The sequence below is a fragment of the Leptodactylus fuscus genome, chromosome 5 (genome assembly GCF_031893055.1).
Source record: "Leptodactylus fuscus isolate aLepFus1 chromosome 5, aLepFus1.hap2, whole genome shotgun sequence".
Classification (NCBI taxonomy): domain Eukaryota; kingdom Metazoa; phylum Chordata; class Amphibia; order Anura; family Leptodactylidae; genus Leptodactylus; species Leptodactylus fuscus.
Window position 1 is genome coordinate 195578422 of NC_134269.1, and position 14808 is coordinate 195593229.

The 14808-nt window shown below is 43.7% G+C and overlaps 1 protein-coding gene across 2 annotated transcripts in view; it reads right to left on the reverse strand.

Annotated features, from left to right (window-relative positions):
• The window catches only part of NR3C1 (nuclear receptor subfamily 3 group C member 1), a 124332-nt gene extending 111396 nt beyond the window's left edge, over positions 1 to 12936 (reverse strand). The window contains exons 1-2 of one of the 2 annotated variants that reach the window (XM_075275012.1): positions 12807 to 12936; positions 9582 to 10775 (exon numbers count right to left, since the gene is read on the reverse strand). In XM_075275012.1, the coding sequence (XP_075131113.1) occupies positions 9582 to 10762 (1181 nt within the window). In that variant the 5' untranslated portion in view covers positions 10763 to 10775; positions 12807 to 12936. Of the gene's footprint in view, positions 1 to 9581; positions 10776 to 12532; positions 12734 to 12806 lie in introns of those variants that run through there. The other variant, XM_075275011.1, reaches the window with a different exon arrangement.
• Positions 12937 to 14808: the final 1872 nt, after the last annotated feature.

Here is a 14808-nt window from a genome sequence, read left to right on the forward strand (position 1 = left end):
CTTACAACGCGGAAGCTTACAATTAGTTTTTAGCTCTGGGCAGCTTCCTACTCTGCCCTACATAGAAAAGATTTGGCAAGGTCATCGGCATGGCTCCATGAGCAGTGGGGTTTCCGTTAAGTGCGAGAGCCTGTTCCGTGACTAATTTGTTCATGTGTCTGCAGTAATAAATCATTAGGCTGATATATATTTGGGAACAAGTGGACAAGGAGCCTGTAAACACAAGACTGGTGGGCAGGTTGTAGTTCTTTTTATAGGAAATGATAAAATAATGCATTCGGGTTCAAGTAAACACTTGTCTAAGTGAACAAATACTACATTTTGATGTCAGAATCAGTTTCTTAAGAAGATGAAAACCGTTTACTTGGAGAGATTCCTGACGCTGGAGCATTTTACCTGTGCCTTAGCTTCAGACTTAGGACCAGACAACAGCTTGCCACCATTCAGCACACAGGAGTCTTAGACACCTACTTGCACCCATTACTTACTTCTTTGTGAAACCTCATTGGCATGTTAGAGCCCAAAATTATTTGGGAAATTAAAGGAAAAATAAAAACAGAAATGCCCAAAAAAAAGCAAAACACTATCCCAGTACTTGCTGTTTCAATCTCATCCTTTTCCTTGACTTTTATTTGCCGTATACCACAATTAAAGAATATATAAAGAAATCATTTATCCCTGGAGTTTAACCTGTCCCCCATCCTTCTTCTTACTCTGTCTGGCTATAAGACAATTGACTGGAGCAGACGGCTCCCTGCTGTGCACTGTCTGCACTAGGACAAAAGTTTAAAGGGGTTTCCCATCTAAGCAAATTATCCTCTAGCCATAGAGAAGGGAATATCTTGCAGATTGGTAAGTGTCAGACAGCTCAGAGCCCACGGATTGGGGGGACAGGGCAGCACACATAGCGCTTCATTCATTGTAATGGGAGCATGTGGAGATAGCGGAGGTTTAGTACTCTCACTGAGCATGTATGCTGCCCATTCACCGCTACAGACAAAAGTTACCCCCTCTCATGATCAGTCCGAGTCTGAGCAGTCAGAGATCAGACCCCACCGATCAGCAACTTATCCCCCAGCTTATGGAAAACCCATTTACGCCAGAGGTTATATATTTTTCAGTTCCGATAACGGAACTCTAGGCATACATGGGTTAAGCCAAGTCTACTTTAACAAGTCCTCATCCCCTACAGACCCCAGAAGATGATCAGCGGATCTAGTGAGTAACCCCTGTGTTCTCTGCAAGATTACTTTTGTCAAGATCACCTAGACTATACCCCAGCTTTAGACCTTATTCACATGCCAGTAATAAACAGCTGTGTGGTGCCTGTTTTTGTAATGGCCATTATACACCATTTTGAGAACACAATGATTTCCATGAGTCTATTCATACGGCTGTTTTTCTGCTAAAAACTGACTCATTCTATCTTTGTCCAACAAAACAGATATAGACACAGAGCCGTGTGAATGTCACACATTGACAATCATGGTGTTGCACAGTAGTTATTCGTGGCCATGTGAATAAATACCTTGGACAGGCACCTAACATCCGTGAATACTTTTATCATTCACTTCTAGGATTAGTGTATGATACTGTAAGATATGGTCAGATAACCAGGTTTTGCTACGATTTGGGCTACAGGACAGGTTCACATGGGCATTTTTGCTTGACAATATAAATACAGAGACAGAAGCAGTGGGTTTGTAGGTTTTTTTCGACAAGCCAGCGTTTCTTCAATGGAATAGAGTCTTCCAAGTTCCTCAATTTGTGATGTTTCCTTAATATATGCTGATACTGTACCCTCACAACTCCAAGTGAAAAACTATTTCATCCTATTCTCACAATGATACGCTTCCTTTCATTTATATTTAGTTCCCGCATAATATAAGCGGGGTTACAGTTATATTGAACATATTAAAAACGTTCCTGCTGCACACTCTTAGACTATAGGACGGACCGTGTAGTAATACTGTCTGGGCAAACTGATTAAAGATCTGCTAAAATTAATTCATATCAAGGCCCGGCTGAGAAGATGACATTAAGGACTCTCAACGAGAAAATTGCTTCTTATGCTAGAATCCTTACATGTAATGAGACTAGGAAAAAAACACACACACAACTGAGAACATATATTTGGCTGCACTACCAAAACCAGAGCAACCAGTCCACCCACATTTTATAATTAATGTTTTGCCATTATTTATACGACAACATATTTAGCAAGGGATCGTGTTGTAATAAAACAAGCAGCTGCCACCATGTGACATTCTTAAAAAAAAAAAAAAAAAAAAAAAATTTGTTTAGTTTATAAAATTACACTCATTCTGCACATTGCAAGGGTATGTTCACACGGGGGTTTTTTTGCAGGCGGATTTTGACATGGAATCCGCCTGCAAAAACGTCTCCCATTCCTTGCTTTTTTTTTCTCCGCTAGCGATTTTTTTTTTCAGCTAGCGAGAAAAAGAAGCGGCATGCCCTATTTTCCCGCAGATACCGCAGCTGAGTCAGCCACAGCGTCCGAGGCTCGAAACTCACGCCTGTTTAAGCCCATTCATGCCGCGACGGAATGCCGGTGCACTGTATCCTGTTGTGGCTAGCCATGCAGAAAAGTGACACAGCAGAAACCTTTTCTACCGTGTGAACTTACCGTAGGTCAAATCATATAGTCAGTGGTCAAAACATGAGCCCTCCTGGCTAAGGTACCTATTCAGTAACCCAAAATCACTTCCTTCCTCCTAATAAAATCAAAAAAAGTCAATACATGCACTTAGGCCCGGTTGACATCTACACATGGGTATCAGTTTGGGGAGTCCACTTTCAACTGTTTTTCCTGAAAATTACTGTAAACCACTACTACACTGCCTACATTGTAAGGCTTGAGTAACCTGGTTTATATGTCCCTGAGAAGCACAGTGTAGTAGCACACTATATAGTTATCTTACAGGGGAATTGCAAAGCAAATGTTCTATTCACTAAAACTGGCATATATTTCCTGTATAACTCACTCCAGAAAACTGGTGCGAGATATAATAGATATGTCGGTAGCTGGGATGCTCCTTTACTTCTTGAGTAATGTCTCATACATTAACCAGGTGGTTATTATCTCCAATTCTCCTCTACCTGTAGTACAGAAATCACACATCACATGCCTCATATCTTTACTGCTCTTTACCTCTTCCAATTCCTCCCTGTCTTTGGTAGGAATCCTGTTTCTCATGCTGGGCAGCAGATCCTCCAGCATCAGCAGCTGAAATGTGTTACGTACAAAAAGGGTGAGTAAATACAGCACTACCTTTAAAAAGTGTAACAGATTAGCATTAGCAGGCAGATGTAGGTAGAGGCAATGTCTGTGAGAAGGAACTGCAGTCCTTCAAATAGGTAATCCGACCCAAATCAATCCTTGCAATAGAGAGGCAAATTATGAAAAGAAAATATGTCTCAGCTCTGGTGTTATGACTTGGTGAACACTCAGACACCTAGATAGTTTCTGTACTTTATGAAAACCCCTTTAATTTCCAGACATAAACAGAAAGTTTTCCCAACATCAAACGTGAAAGATTCTCAAATTATTTTTTCCCTGAAATTGATACTGGTTTCCATACAAAAGAACTGGAGAACAGCCTTACACATAGACGCAGAGCGTATAATAAATGTAAAAGTTGCTATATCTTTAGTATTAACACATTTTTGCAAGACTTTGATAGAAATTTTCACAGGAAACTGTTCAAGGCTTGAAAGCATACTCTGCACAACCTACAGCTCCTTGGGTAAAATTACAATAAGATCAAGCCCTAAATAGACCCCTTTGCAATCCAGGATGTCCACTCACATTACGTTATGTGCACAGAACATCACAACCCCAATATAACACTCGAGATTTCCTTAAAAATAGAACATTGCTGGTGATGATCACATCCAGTTTCCACAAATGACAAGGTTATTACTCAACTAGTGTGAGGAAAAAGAAATCTGGTTTCATTACTTTGTGAAGTACGTGTTCATTCAGACATTTTTCATATTCACTTCCTCCTCAGTGACATCAATTCTCATCTTTCTCAGGTTAAGAGAACTAAGGACAGAAGTGGCGATAGCAAACACCAAGGCAAGACGCTTCCTTGTTTTAAGTTCAGCTGTGGTTTCCATAGATAAAGTAAAATCCATGCTACTTTCCATTTGTGTCCAAATATTTTTTTAAAAAATGGCTGTCATTTTTGGCCAGTGGTGATATCCAGGCTGATCATTATGTATGTAGCCTGGTTCTGCATTTATGGATTACACAACATTAAAGGGGTTCCTTGCTGTGGAAATCTCTACCTGAGATGTTAAGTAGATCCCAATGTGTCCCCATACTGATTATTTGTGAGGAAACCTGGCGGCAAATGTTCAACGTCCCTGGTTAAGGAAACGGAAACATTACGGCCTGTTCACACAGAGGAGCCTGGAGTAGATTTTGAGTCTTAAAACAGCTGGATTGGCATTTGCTGCAGATTCCATAGTTGATTCAGATGCATGAGGCTCATGGTAATAACCCCCACTGTATCTGGGAGCAAACTCGCACAAGATTGCCTCAAATTCCTCTAAATAATTCCTTTGGGTCAACAGCTGTAAAGGCCCTGTTCCACCCTGCTTCTGCCTCCCATTGTCCTGCCTGTGGATTCCGTGGCCTCAGACTTCAAGGTTCAAGACATCCAATTATTAGGTCCATTCATCTGGGTCTAAACAGTGGCAGAAAGCGTTAGCACTAGTCCATGGAGAGCTGGAATATACAGGGGCATCCGAGGCAGATAGATGTGAACTTGCCCTTACACAGTGCCCATTCAAATCAATGTAATGTAGAACATAGGACAGCCATTTAATCTGGAAAAAAACCACATGTACTGTTTTAGGCACACGCTTAGGCCTTATTCCCACGTCAGGCCTGGTTGACGTCCGCGTTCGGGCCATTCCGTTCCCCTCTCCGCAGTCCTGCAAGCAGCAATTTTCTATGCATTTTTCGTGCGGAAACCACACGGACCCCATAGTTATAGTCTATGGGGTCAGCGGGTTTCCTTAGGTAACTGCTTTTTGGGGTCCCCAAACAGACTTCCCAAATGGAAACCCATCCGCAGATGTTAGCAGGGCTTCAGTGAATTGTATCAGTAATTGTAAGCCACAACCAGGAATTGGTAACATCTTTCCATTATACCTATTACTGTGGTTATGGTACATAATTACTGATGTGTGAATAAGGGCTTACAATATTACGATAGGTTGGAACAGCAGTTGCCATATGGGATCCAGGGAAACAGTGTTTCCATCGAGAAGGAAAACTGGTGTCCTACAATCTTACCTATCTACAGGTCACTGCCAGTAATAATATAACTGCAGAAAAATAGGATTTACCAATGTGTGAGATTATTCACTTTTCATGCCAAAATGAAAGAAAGAAAAAAAAACACTAGTGCTAAAGACGACATAGGCAACTGTCATGTGAACCATCCCCAAACTAGATAAATTGACAATACAAGCGTTAGGATACAAGACTAAACAAGTAGCAGAATCTATATTTATTGTCTATTATTACCTTTACATTACTGGGGGAGATTTCAGGACAATGAATAACATTCTGACCCTGAACTTCTTAGGTTATGGGATCAGTTTAATAAGCAAAAGATTGTTTACTGCCACTCCTACAAAAGTCTCACAAGTCACAGAAAAAGGCAATACCAATCCGGAATCTGTGCTTCTGGCACTGCAATGCTTTACTGTACACCCCACCCACCCAAAACTGAAAAAATCTAGAGATTCAGCAATGGACGTGAGGCGCTGGGAAGCAGCGAGGAGGAGGCCTGAGCTCTCTGCAGATGTTTAGTCATTGAACAGACAGAAAACATTATTTGTGGCCTTCAGATAAAGTGCTCAGCTCACCGGTCCGGCTATGTCCTACAAGCAGCAGGGCCGTATCTGTGGAAATTTCCTACATTACAGTTACAAGGAAATGCATCAGTAACTAAAGTACAAAGTGTACCTCAAGCAGTTTATTTACATATCACTATTATTACAGTGGGCTTATTACATGGTGGGAAGAATAATATTACACATATACATCTTCATTGTCCACAGCACCATACAAAGTCAGTGTATGTAACAGCCAGAAGACTAAAGTCAGCCATCCACATTACACGGCTATGTCACCCAGCTCCGCCATACACCGTGCATGTCAACTGAACTAAAGGATCAGGCATGTGTTAGGACCCCCGACCCCCAATACACAATAGATGGCTGGCCAAACCCTTCTAAATCAATGGGTTTGTCTGATATATACTGTACCTAATGTGTATTTCCAGCATTACTGACCATGTATATATACTAAAGTGCTGAATAACCCAGCAGAAAGACCACAAAGCCCAATAGTGCACATGACTGCCACCCCACCTACCCACAGAGTCCAAAACCCACAGCACCAGACCATAAGCTACCAGCGCTAACCAGTTTCCAAAATCTGCTTTTCTACTTTGACTATTATATCCAGGCATATATGGTATACCTTATTAAAATATATTACATGCCAAAGTATAAACTAAGACACAGATGATTATTGCATTTCATCCATTTTACCGGGAAACCAACAAGGAAGAGCTTTTATGTAAAACAACAATATCAATAAGGAACATATCATCACCATCGAGGCACAGATTATATGTCAGTGACTAAGATTCATGCAGCATGTATTACAAGTCCATAGCCAAGTGTCATACCGTCAGCAGAACTTATCCCCACAGTCCTCAATCGCTGTCTGCTGAGTAAAATGGCCTTGTTATCCTCAGACGACAAAGTTCAATTTTCACTTTCTAAACTGCACTGAAAGGAAACCCTGACTGATTCTTTTCTTGGAGACAGTTTTGATACATAAGACATAAAATGAGATCATCACCCTGGTAATGCAGTCCATTCTGCAAACAGCATATTAAGAGCAGGAGAAGCTTCATATATAGTTGTGTGGAAAAGTATCAGGAGAACTTGTCATTTAGTCATCTATATATCTGTACATTCTGGGTTAAGGAGTATAGTGAGTGGTTGGCGGCCATCTCTGTATACACGCTAATGCATGGACTGTCAGCCAATAAGTAGGACTGCCCTCTGGACTCCTAAACTCAGAATGTACAGAGATGTAGATGGATAAATGACAATTTATATGGGATCTTTCCAACAAACTAAACTAAATATCAATCTGCTCAGCTCCTGCTCCAAACCATTCATGTGACAGATTCACTTTGACATTTGTCTGAGACGCATAAAACTGTTCTAGGCAGTAAAGGTGGAACACCAAGGAGTGAGCACTGCTGACACCCAAACATCTCATCTCTTCGGACTCCCTCATCCGCAGCAGATTTCAATGCAATGAAATGTACAGATCGATGCTTAAAGGCTGTGCCCACCTTGTACAGACTGATGCTTAAAGGCTGTGCCCACCTTGTACAGACCGATGCTTAAAGGCTGTGCCCACCTTGTACAGACCGATGCTTAAAGGCTGTGCCCACCTTGTACCAACTGATGCTTAAAGGCTGTGCCCACCTTGTACCAACTGATGCTTAAAGGCTGTGCCCACCTTGTACAGACCGAGCTTAAAGGCTATGCCCACCTTGTACAGACCGAGCTTAAAGGCTGTGCCCACCTTGTACAGACTGATGCTTAAAGGCTGTGCCCACCTTGTACAGACTGATGCTTAAAGGCTGTGCCCACCTTGTACCGACCGATGCTTAAAGGCTGTGCCCACCTTGTACAGACCGATGCTTAAAGGCTGTGCGCACCATGCACCATTATCCTTTTTTTATTGTTCCAATGAATTTGAAAAGAAATAACGTTCCAAAGAACCTTCATAAAAAAACTCATAATTGTCTACAGCTCGCATGCAGACCTGTGTGTCTCCATGGTAACAGACTACATATAATCTCTGTGTATTTCAATTCATTAGTCATTTTACGATCTGTCTACTAACTAAATGAACATGAATGAGAAACAGATGACAGGTGAAGGGATGTGACTGCAGGATTAGTCTACCAAGGGTTTGTTTGTAGTTTGTTACCATACAGACATATAGGAAAACCTACTATCTGAAGCCACACAATTCAGATTAAAAGGGAAATGCTGCTGGGTTTTTTTTAAATATTTTTTTTACTGATTATATTGCTTCCATATACTATTGAGGACTACAATGTGACCCCAGATTCATGACCGTCCCATCCCTGTTCTTCTGTCCATGCGCATCTATGAAAACACCTCCCCACTCCTCCTCTATCTCTCACATAATCTGATCCCTATAGCCCTGCGCTCACAATCAGGTCATCATACCCCCCCCCCCCCTTTCTTATTACCTTCCCCAGTGTTAACTGAGCAGAAGTTGTTGCAGTTTTACAAAGACCTTTGGCGACAATATCCTCAAAGTGTAAGGTCCTGGATGGTCAGTTTTACTTATTAGTTTTGCGGATACAGGAAACAGCAATGGGTCCAGGTACTAGACATGGGTTGAAACTACCTTGCCTATCAAAAAAAAAAAATCCTGAAGTGTTACTTTGATTGTAAAGTGGCTTCATGTTTCCTTTTAGATGTATTGGAACGATAAAACTAACCAATCGTGCCCAGAAGATGGCAAGCGATACTTCTAGCCTTTTAAAAACTTGGAGAAACCAAAGTTTATACGGTACTACTATAGTGTAGAAAAGACCAATGATGCAGGAGAATCGGTGAAAAGTAGAACAAGCTCTACTTTCATCCATTCATGCCAGAGCACCTCCTGCGAGTATTCAAGGGATTCCTGAGCAAAACACTGTGTGGCTGCTTCTATAGACAGAACATTGACTCTTTCCTGCCATGATCCACGCTTTATACAATTATAAAGCGCATATACCATGTTGCTATGAAACGTCAGCAATACAACTCAGCCAACCCTTACAATAACAAAGGATATATCGACATTGTGGTGTCTACTGAAGCGGTGAGCCACAACATTTATACCAACAAACACTCATGTCTGACGCTGGGAAAATACTGAATTCTTTCTATATATCACCACAAATTTACCTTCCAATTCATGCCAATAGAAAGCGCTCAAAAGCCTTTATAGTGCGGAGTGCAAAAGCTGAAAAAAATGTAGCCCTGCCTTGATAAATATTACAAAGGTTGATCTTTTGCAAAATGCAGTGTCAACGTACAAAATTTATTCTGCCAAACACTCATAAAAGCAGCAGCAGCAGTGGGGGAAAACAAACAACTCGCCGCACATTTTATATGCAATCTCCCCAGTGTAATATTAACCAATTCTGAAATTAAACCAAGCGACAACATCAATTTGTTCCTCCGAACATAACACTGGAAGTTTACCAGGTAACAACTTGAGAACTTTAACCCAGTCATTGCTTGAAAGGTAGCAGACGACAGAATAAAGTAATAGGACATGGCTACATTGTACCAGCAGGTTGTTATAATGCAACTTACCCGTCTAACCTGCAACCATATAACAAAGGGTCTTTTCAAACAAATACAGCACGTATATGGAAACAAGTATATATGTGTCACAGTGACCAGAAAATGCATCAACTTACCTGGAGTAGCCATTCGAAAAGACAGGCCTGCCTGGAAAATTTACATTCCCTGGGTTGTTGTCGTCCCCAGTCCCATGGCACCTATTCCAAGCATCGGAAATGGTAGATAGAGGTGTGCCCATGCTAAAAACTGTCTTCTGATCTGGCTGTTTCTGAGAGATGGGGGCAGTGTTCAAGTCATAGTGGTACATTTGCCCCCCTGAAGTGCTGACACCATGCACAGAAATTGCTGATGTTTTGTTAGCAAATAGGCCAGAATTAGAAAAATGGCCACCATAACAGACTGAACTAAACTTTTCCTGCTTTACTACCCCTGGGGTACACAACTCTATAAAGTCCTCTTTCTCAGTCTTCACTTGAGACAACTGTATTTGAGGATTGGGCAGTAGTACGTCCCCTATACCATCACCTGCTTTGGGTGTACAATCCGGCAGAATGAGAGGTTTGCAGTCCTCATTTACTGCACCAGACCTCAAAAGAAAGTCATCATCAGTGGTCAAGGGAGAAAGCAAGCCAACTGCATCATCTTCAAAGAGAGGGTCCAATGCCCATGGACTGCCCTTACTATCCCTGGGTGAATCTGGGGGCAGGTCTAGATCCTTTAAAAGGTCAAAGGTGCTTTGGTCTTTGGAATACAACTTGGTAACGGTGCTCCCAATGCTGCCCCCCTGACCCTGTACAGAAGGACTTGCTTGAGTAGACATATCACATTTGATGCCTCCTTTGTCTTCAAGGCCCTCTGGCACTTTATCTGGGACAGATGGCTTCGATTGAAGACTGGCAATGCTCTCCTCCAAAAGCCTGAAGTCTGTTTCTGCTGTGGGGACTCCAAGTGGAGCCTGCTGAGTGTAACCAAGTTCGTTGCCCATTACTTTTGTGTCTGGCTCCCCCATATAGAGTCCCATTGAAAGTGAGACTGCCTTGGACAGGTCAGGTTGAGGCACATTGCCCAAACCATTAGCTGGGTCCACACTTCCAGACAGTTGTTGCTGCTGCTGTGACGGCTGTCTTGTCTCTGGCAGTGCTGCAGGTGGTGTTGCACAAGATGTAGAAATGTTCACGCAGGCTCCACCTCTGTAGTTTGAAAATATATCAATCACGTTCCCTGTCTTGTCACTGTAATGTGCGCTCTTCACAGCCTGTGATCCATTGGGTGGCTTTAATAGGTCTTTGGGATCCATCGAGTACCGATGCCTGAGAGGAACAAAATACAGTATAACTAAAAACAAGCAAGCAACACAAAAAAAAAACTACCATTAAGTGAATGGTTTTGTTACTACTTTCTCCTGCTTAACTCTTCATTGCCCCAAAAGTATTACACCTGATATTACTGTAATAAGTCATTTTTATATATATATATTTTTTTTTTTTTAATATGCCATACATAGACGACGAATGGTTAATATTCTAGCCTTTACACTTCCATGCACTATTCCCACCACCAGCCGGCACAATGCTAACCAGATGTTGCAGCCAATGCCATGCTCCGTGCTGTGTTACTATGATCTTTTGGAGATACAGTAATTTCTATACAGTCTCCTTCCCGTGTCTCATCTCATGACTCAAACAACACAGCTTTTATTGAGCAGAAAGTACATGAAACATACAATGTACAGTCACTAATGCACCATTAACAATGCAAATCACAACTTCCTAACAGCCCGGATTGAGCCGCATTCAGACTCCTGCTATATGCAATAATAAGGCAGGCCAAAAAGTCAATTGCAGATTGTCGTGAGATCCTTGTTTTTCTGAAGAGTGTGAATACCCAGCGGCTCAATGCCATCATGTGGCTTCTGGTACAGAGCCGGAGATAAACACATAGAAAAATACAAGATACTGACAGATGGTGTATATATGCCCCATATTGGAGAGGGGTTACCCCCAAAATTTTAAGAACCTAGACTAGCGAGGGGTTGGGGGTCTATTGGCTACCTACGTGATGAGCTTTGCTGTGTGCATATGTGAGGGCTGGGTTGTGGGATACATTGGTGCCAGGGGTCAATAACCTACAGTATTCATTTCTATATTTAGCTGTATGTCACTAGATCTCAGATTTTAAGCTTTGAGAGAATTTTGATGCTGTTTTTTTAAATTGTAAAGCCATGGGAACATACAGACTGAATTTTGGGAACCAAACTCCATGTAAATGTGTCCATATATGATGATCGCCCAAATCCCCTTTACCCTGGTACTATTCTGTCACCCCCTGTGACCTCAGGAGCGGGTCACCCTAATATTCAGTAACTATAGACCCCTCTACTGATAGATGGCACCCCATGTACCAGAACCTAGAAAGAAAGTTTCCACTACACCTCAGACACTACAATGGGGCAGCATGTATGGCCTGGCTCCATTGTCACACGTCCATGACAGCCATAGCCCCAGACCTGTTGCACAGACACACCCACCCGTACATAACAACAAGGCTGACTGTACACACGTCTATTAATACTAGTGATGGCGTGACGTCACGGGCGGCCCCGCCCACACAGCCCGCGCTGCTGTCAGCAGAGAGGAAATAAACAGCTCGTCCGTCATGGGGGAGCGCAGCCCTCCGTCAGGCACGTCACGGCCCAGCAACCTGTGGCTCCCCAGCTGTGCTCAGACTACTACTCCTGTCAGCGCAGGCTCCCAGGCCACGCTGGAAGTAGTGAGTTTCACAACAGCTGGAGGCCCACAGGACATTTCGGGGGGAGGCGGTATTAATAATAACAAGTATCAGCCTCCCCCCCCCCCCGGCCGGGAAAAGTTCCATGTGACCAGATAGACTGACTGTCAGCTCCTGGGCCCAATGCACACCTATGACTGGGAAGTTGTGCGGCATCACACAGCAGAGTTGCAGAGCTGCGGTTAGTTGCGGTACCGCAGGGCTCGCACACAGCACTTACATGGAGAAGCCGCTTTTGCCCTTCAGCCGCCATTCGCCCGTGCGGCTCCTGACTACTTACATGTGCGGTAACGTCGCGTCCGCTCAGTGGCTCACGCACCGGACAACACGGAACTTCCCATTAAGCGGCGCACGGCACAGCCCGACACAAGTGCGCGGAGCGGCGGGAACATGACCGAGCCGCCCGTCCCGTCACACGCGTAACCCGCACAGTCCCCGCCAGAAGTGGCCGCCGGACTCTCCGCACTGCACAGCTGTTCCCTCCAGTCCCCGCTCCACCGCCCTCCAGTGCTCTCCTCCCTCCCTGCCGCCCGCCCCGCACTGCTCACACTTACTCCTCCCGGCCCTCAGACTCCGGGCATGTCTGGCGAGTGTCTCCTGTGGGTGGACGGTGCCCCCTCGGTGCGCGGCTCACAGCGGCCCCTGTACGCGGTGCAGACAGCAGAGGCGCCCTCGGGGTTGGGAGCCGCCTATCCCGGACATGTAGGGAGGAGAGAGGCAGAGGGCGGCCGCCCGGCGGAGGGGGCTCTCTGCGTGCAGGCAGAGGAGGGAGGAAGGGAGAGAGAGAGGAGAGGCTGGCCGACCGACACACCGAGCGGGGAACGCTGCAACCTGTTGGCTGCTGCCGGCAACTACAGCCCGGCTCTTCCCCAGCCCTCCTCTTCTACACGGCGCACCGAGGGCTGCCAATGCCGCTGCCTTATACCAGCACATATCGTAGGAGGAGATCGTGTGGGATCTCCAACTACAGATCAGGTCACATGCGATATACTACATCGATCTGCCTCCTGGAGGAGAAGGCCAGCTCTGGACGAGGTCTCCCCTGCTATATGGGCAGAGCTTTTACCTGACAACTGGCTTGTAGAGCTTACAGGATCTCTCCATGTTGTCAGCCTAGACTTCTTACAATATATGCAAACACAGACATGAAGCTAGCTGTACCCATAAGGACTAATAGATATCATACTGTCAGTGACAGCTACTGACTGCCCATGACAGCACAGGATCCTGCAGTAATGAATGCTATGAGTGACCCTGAAGGCTATTTGGGGAGATAATCGTCCCACTGGATTTCACCATATCCAGCCATTGTTCCAGGGGTAACTGGCGATGGATTACTCCCCTCTCCTCATTCAGAACACTTGCATGTCCTTCTGAGTGTGTATATGGTAGGGGGAAGGATACTAGAGACAACTGTTAAATGAACAATCTTTCAGGCAAGACTTAAAGGGGTGTTTGGACTTGTCATTTTATTCCTTAATCGTGCTGCTTTGGGGCCCTTAAACATAAACTAGTGATCACATCTCCCCAGGCCTACATTTCCAGCGCCATCAGCTCTGTATACAAGTCCCCATCATGTTTGTGCCTTGTGACCACTGTAACTAGTCCCAGGCCTCAGCGGCCACCTCTTTACAAGTGCCCATCACAGCAGTCATATGCCACATGTGTAGAGGATACTGCTTAGGCCGGGGTGACGTCAGCCACGGACCTGTATAAAGATAAATGGGGCCACTGCCACCGGAAGCTGAGACTTGGGAGAGGCTGAGACTGGTTTGAGATCCCCACAGCAGCAATAGTAAATAAAATTATGAGTCAGTACACCCCTTTAAGTGAAAGGCTAGCCTAAACTGTAGCTGTTGGACAACAGTGCAAAATCTTTTATAGGCTCCCACCTACCATATGCTATGTAAAATACAAGCGTCTTTTTACAAGCACCAAGCCATGGGTGTGCCTTGCCTCTACACCCATATAACAGTGCTTACTCCCCTGTATCCAAATATAGATAAGACAACCTAAGCTCACAGTTTTATAATAAGAATATTGTGAGAGATAAAAAAAAAAAGGCTGTCCCTTTTTGGATTGGATTGCAATATCATTTTTGCATCCAACCCCATTATAATATGTTATACATGATACGGCATTGTGATCTTAACCCAATCATATTGGCACCATGATATATTGATAAGGACAATGCAGCACTTTTCCACTGTACTCTCCTGTACATTTAAAGGGCATGTGTCACCAAAAATTACTTACTTTTTAAACCAAGTTTTATGTTTATGGGGAAATTGACATAAGCCTCATCAGGTTTTGTTTTTTTTTTTGCCTTCCTCTGGATCAACAATGTAGGATATTGTAGGGTTATAGGATGGATTGATGTCTTCTTCCAACTTCATTTACGATGTAAAACTATTTTTTTTAAGAATTTTTAATTTTGTTTTACATATCTATGAATAGAATGTAAACTTAAACATCAATTGTGTACTGCAAAAAAAGCTTAAAATTTCAATTAAAATGCTACCAGTACATCTGTGGGCACTCACAAGTAATTGGCTA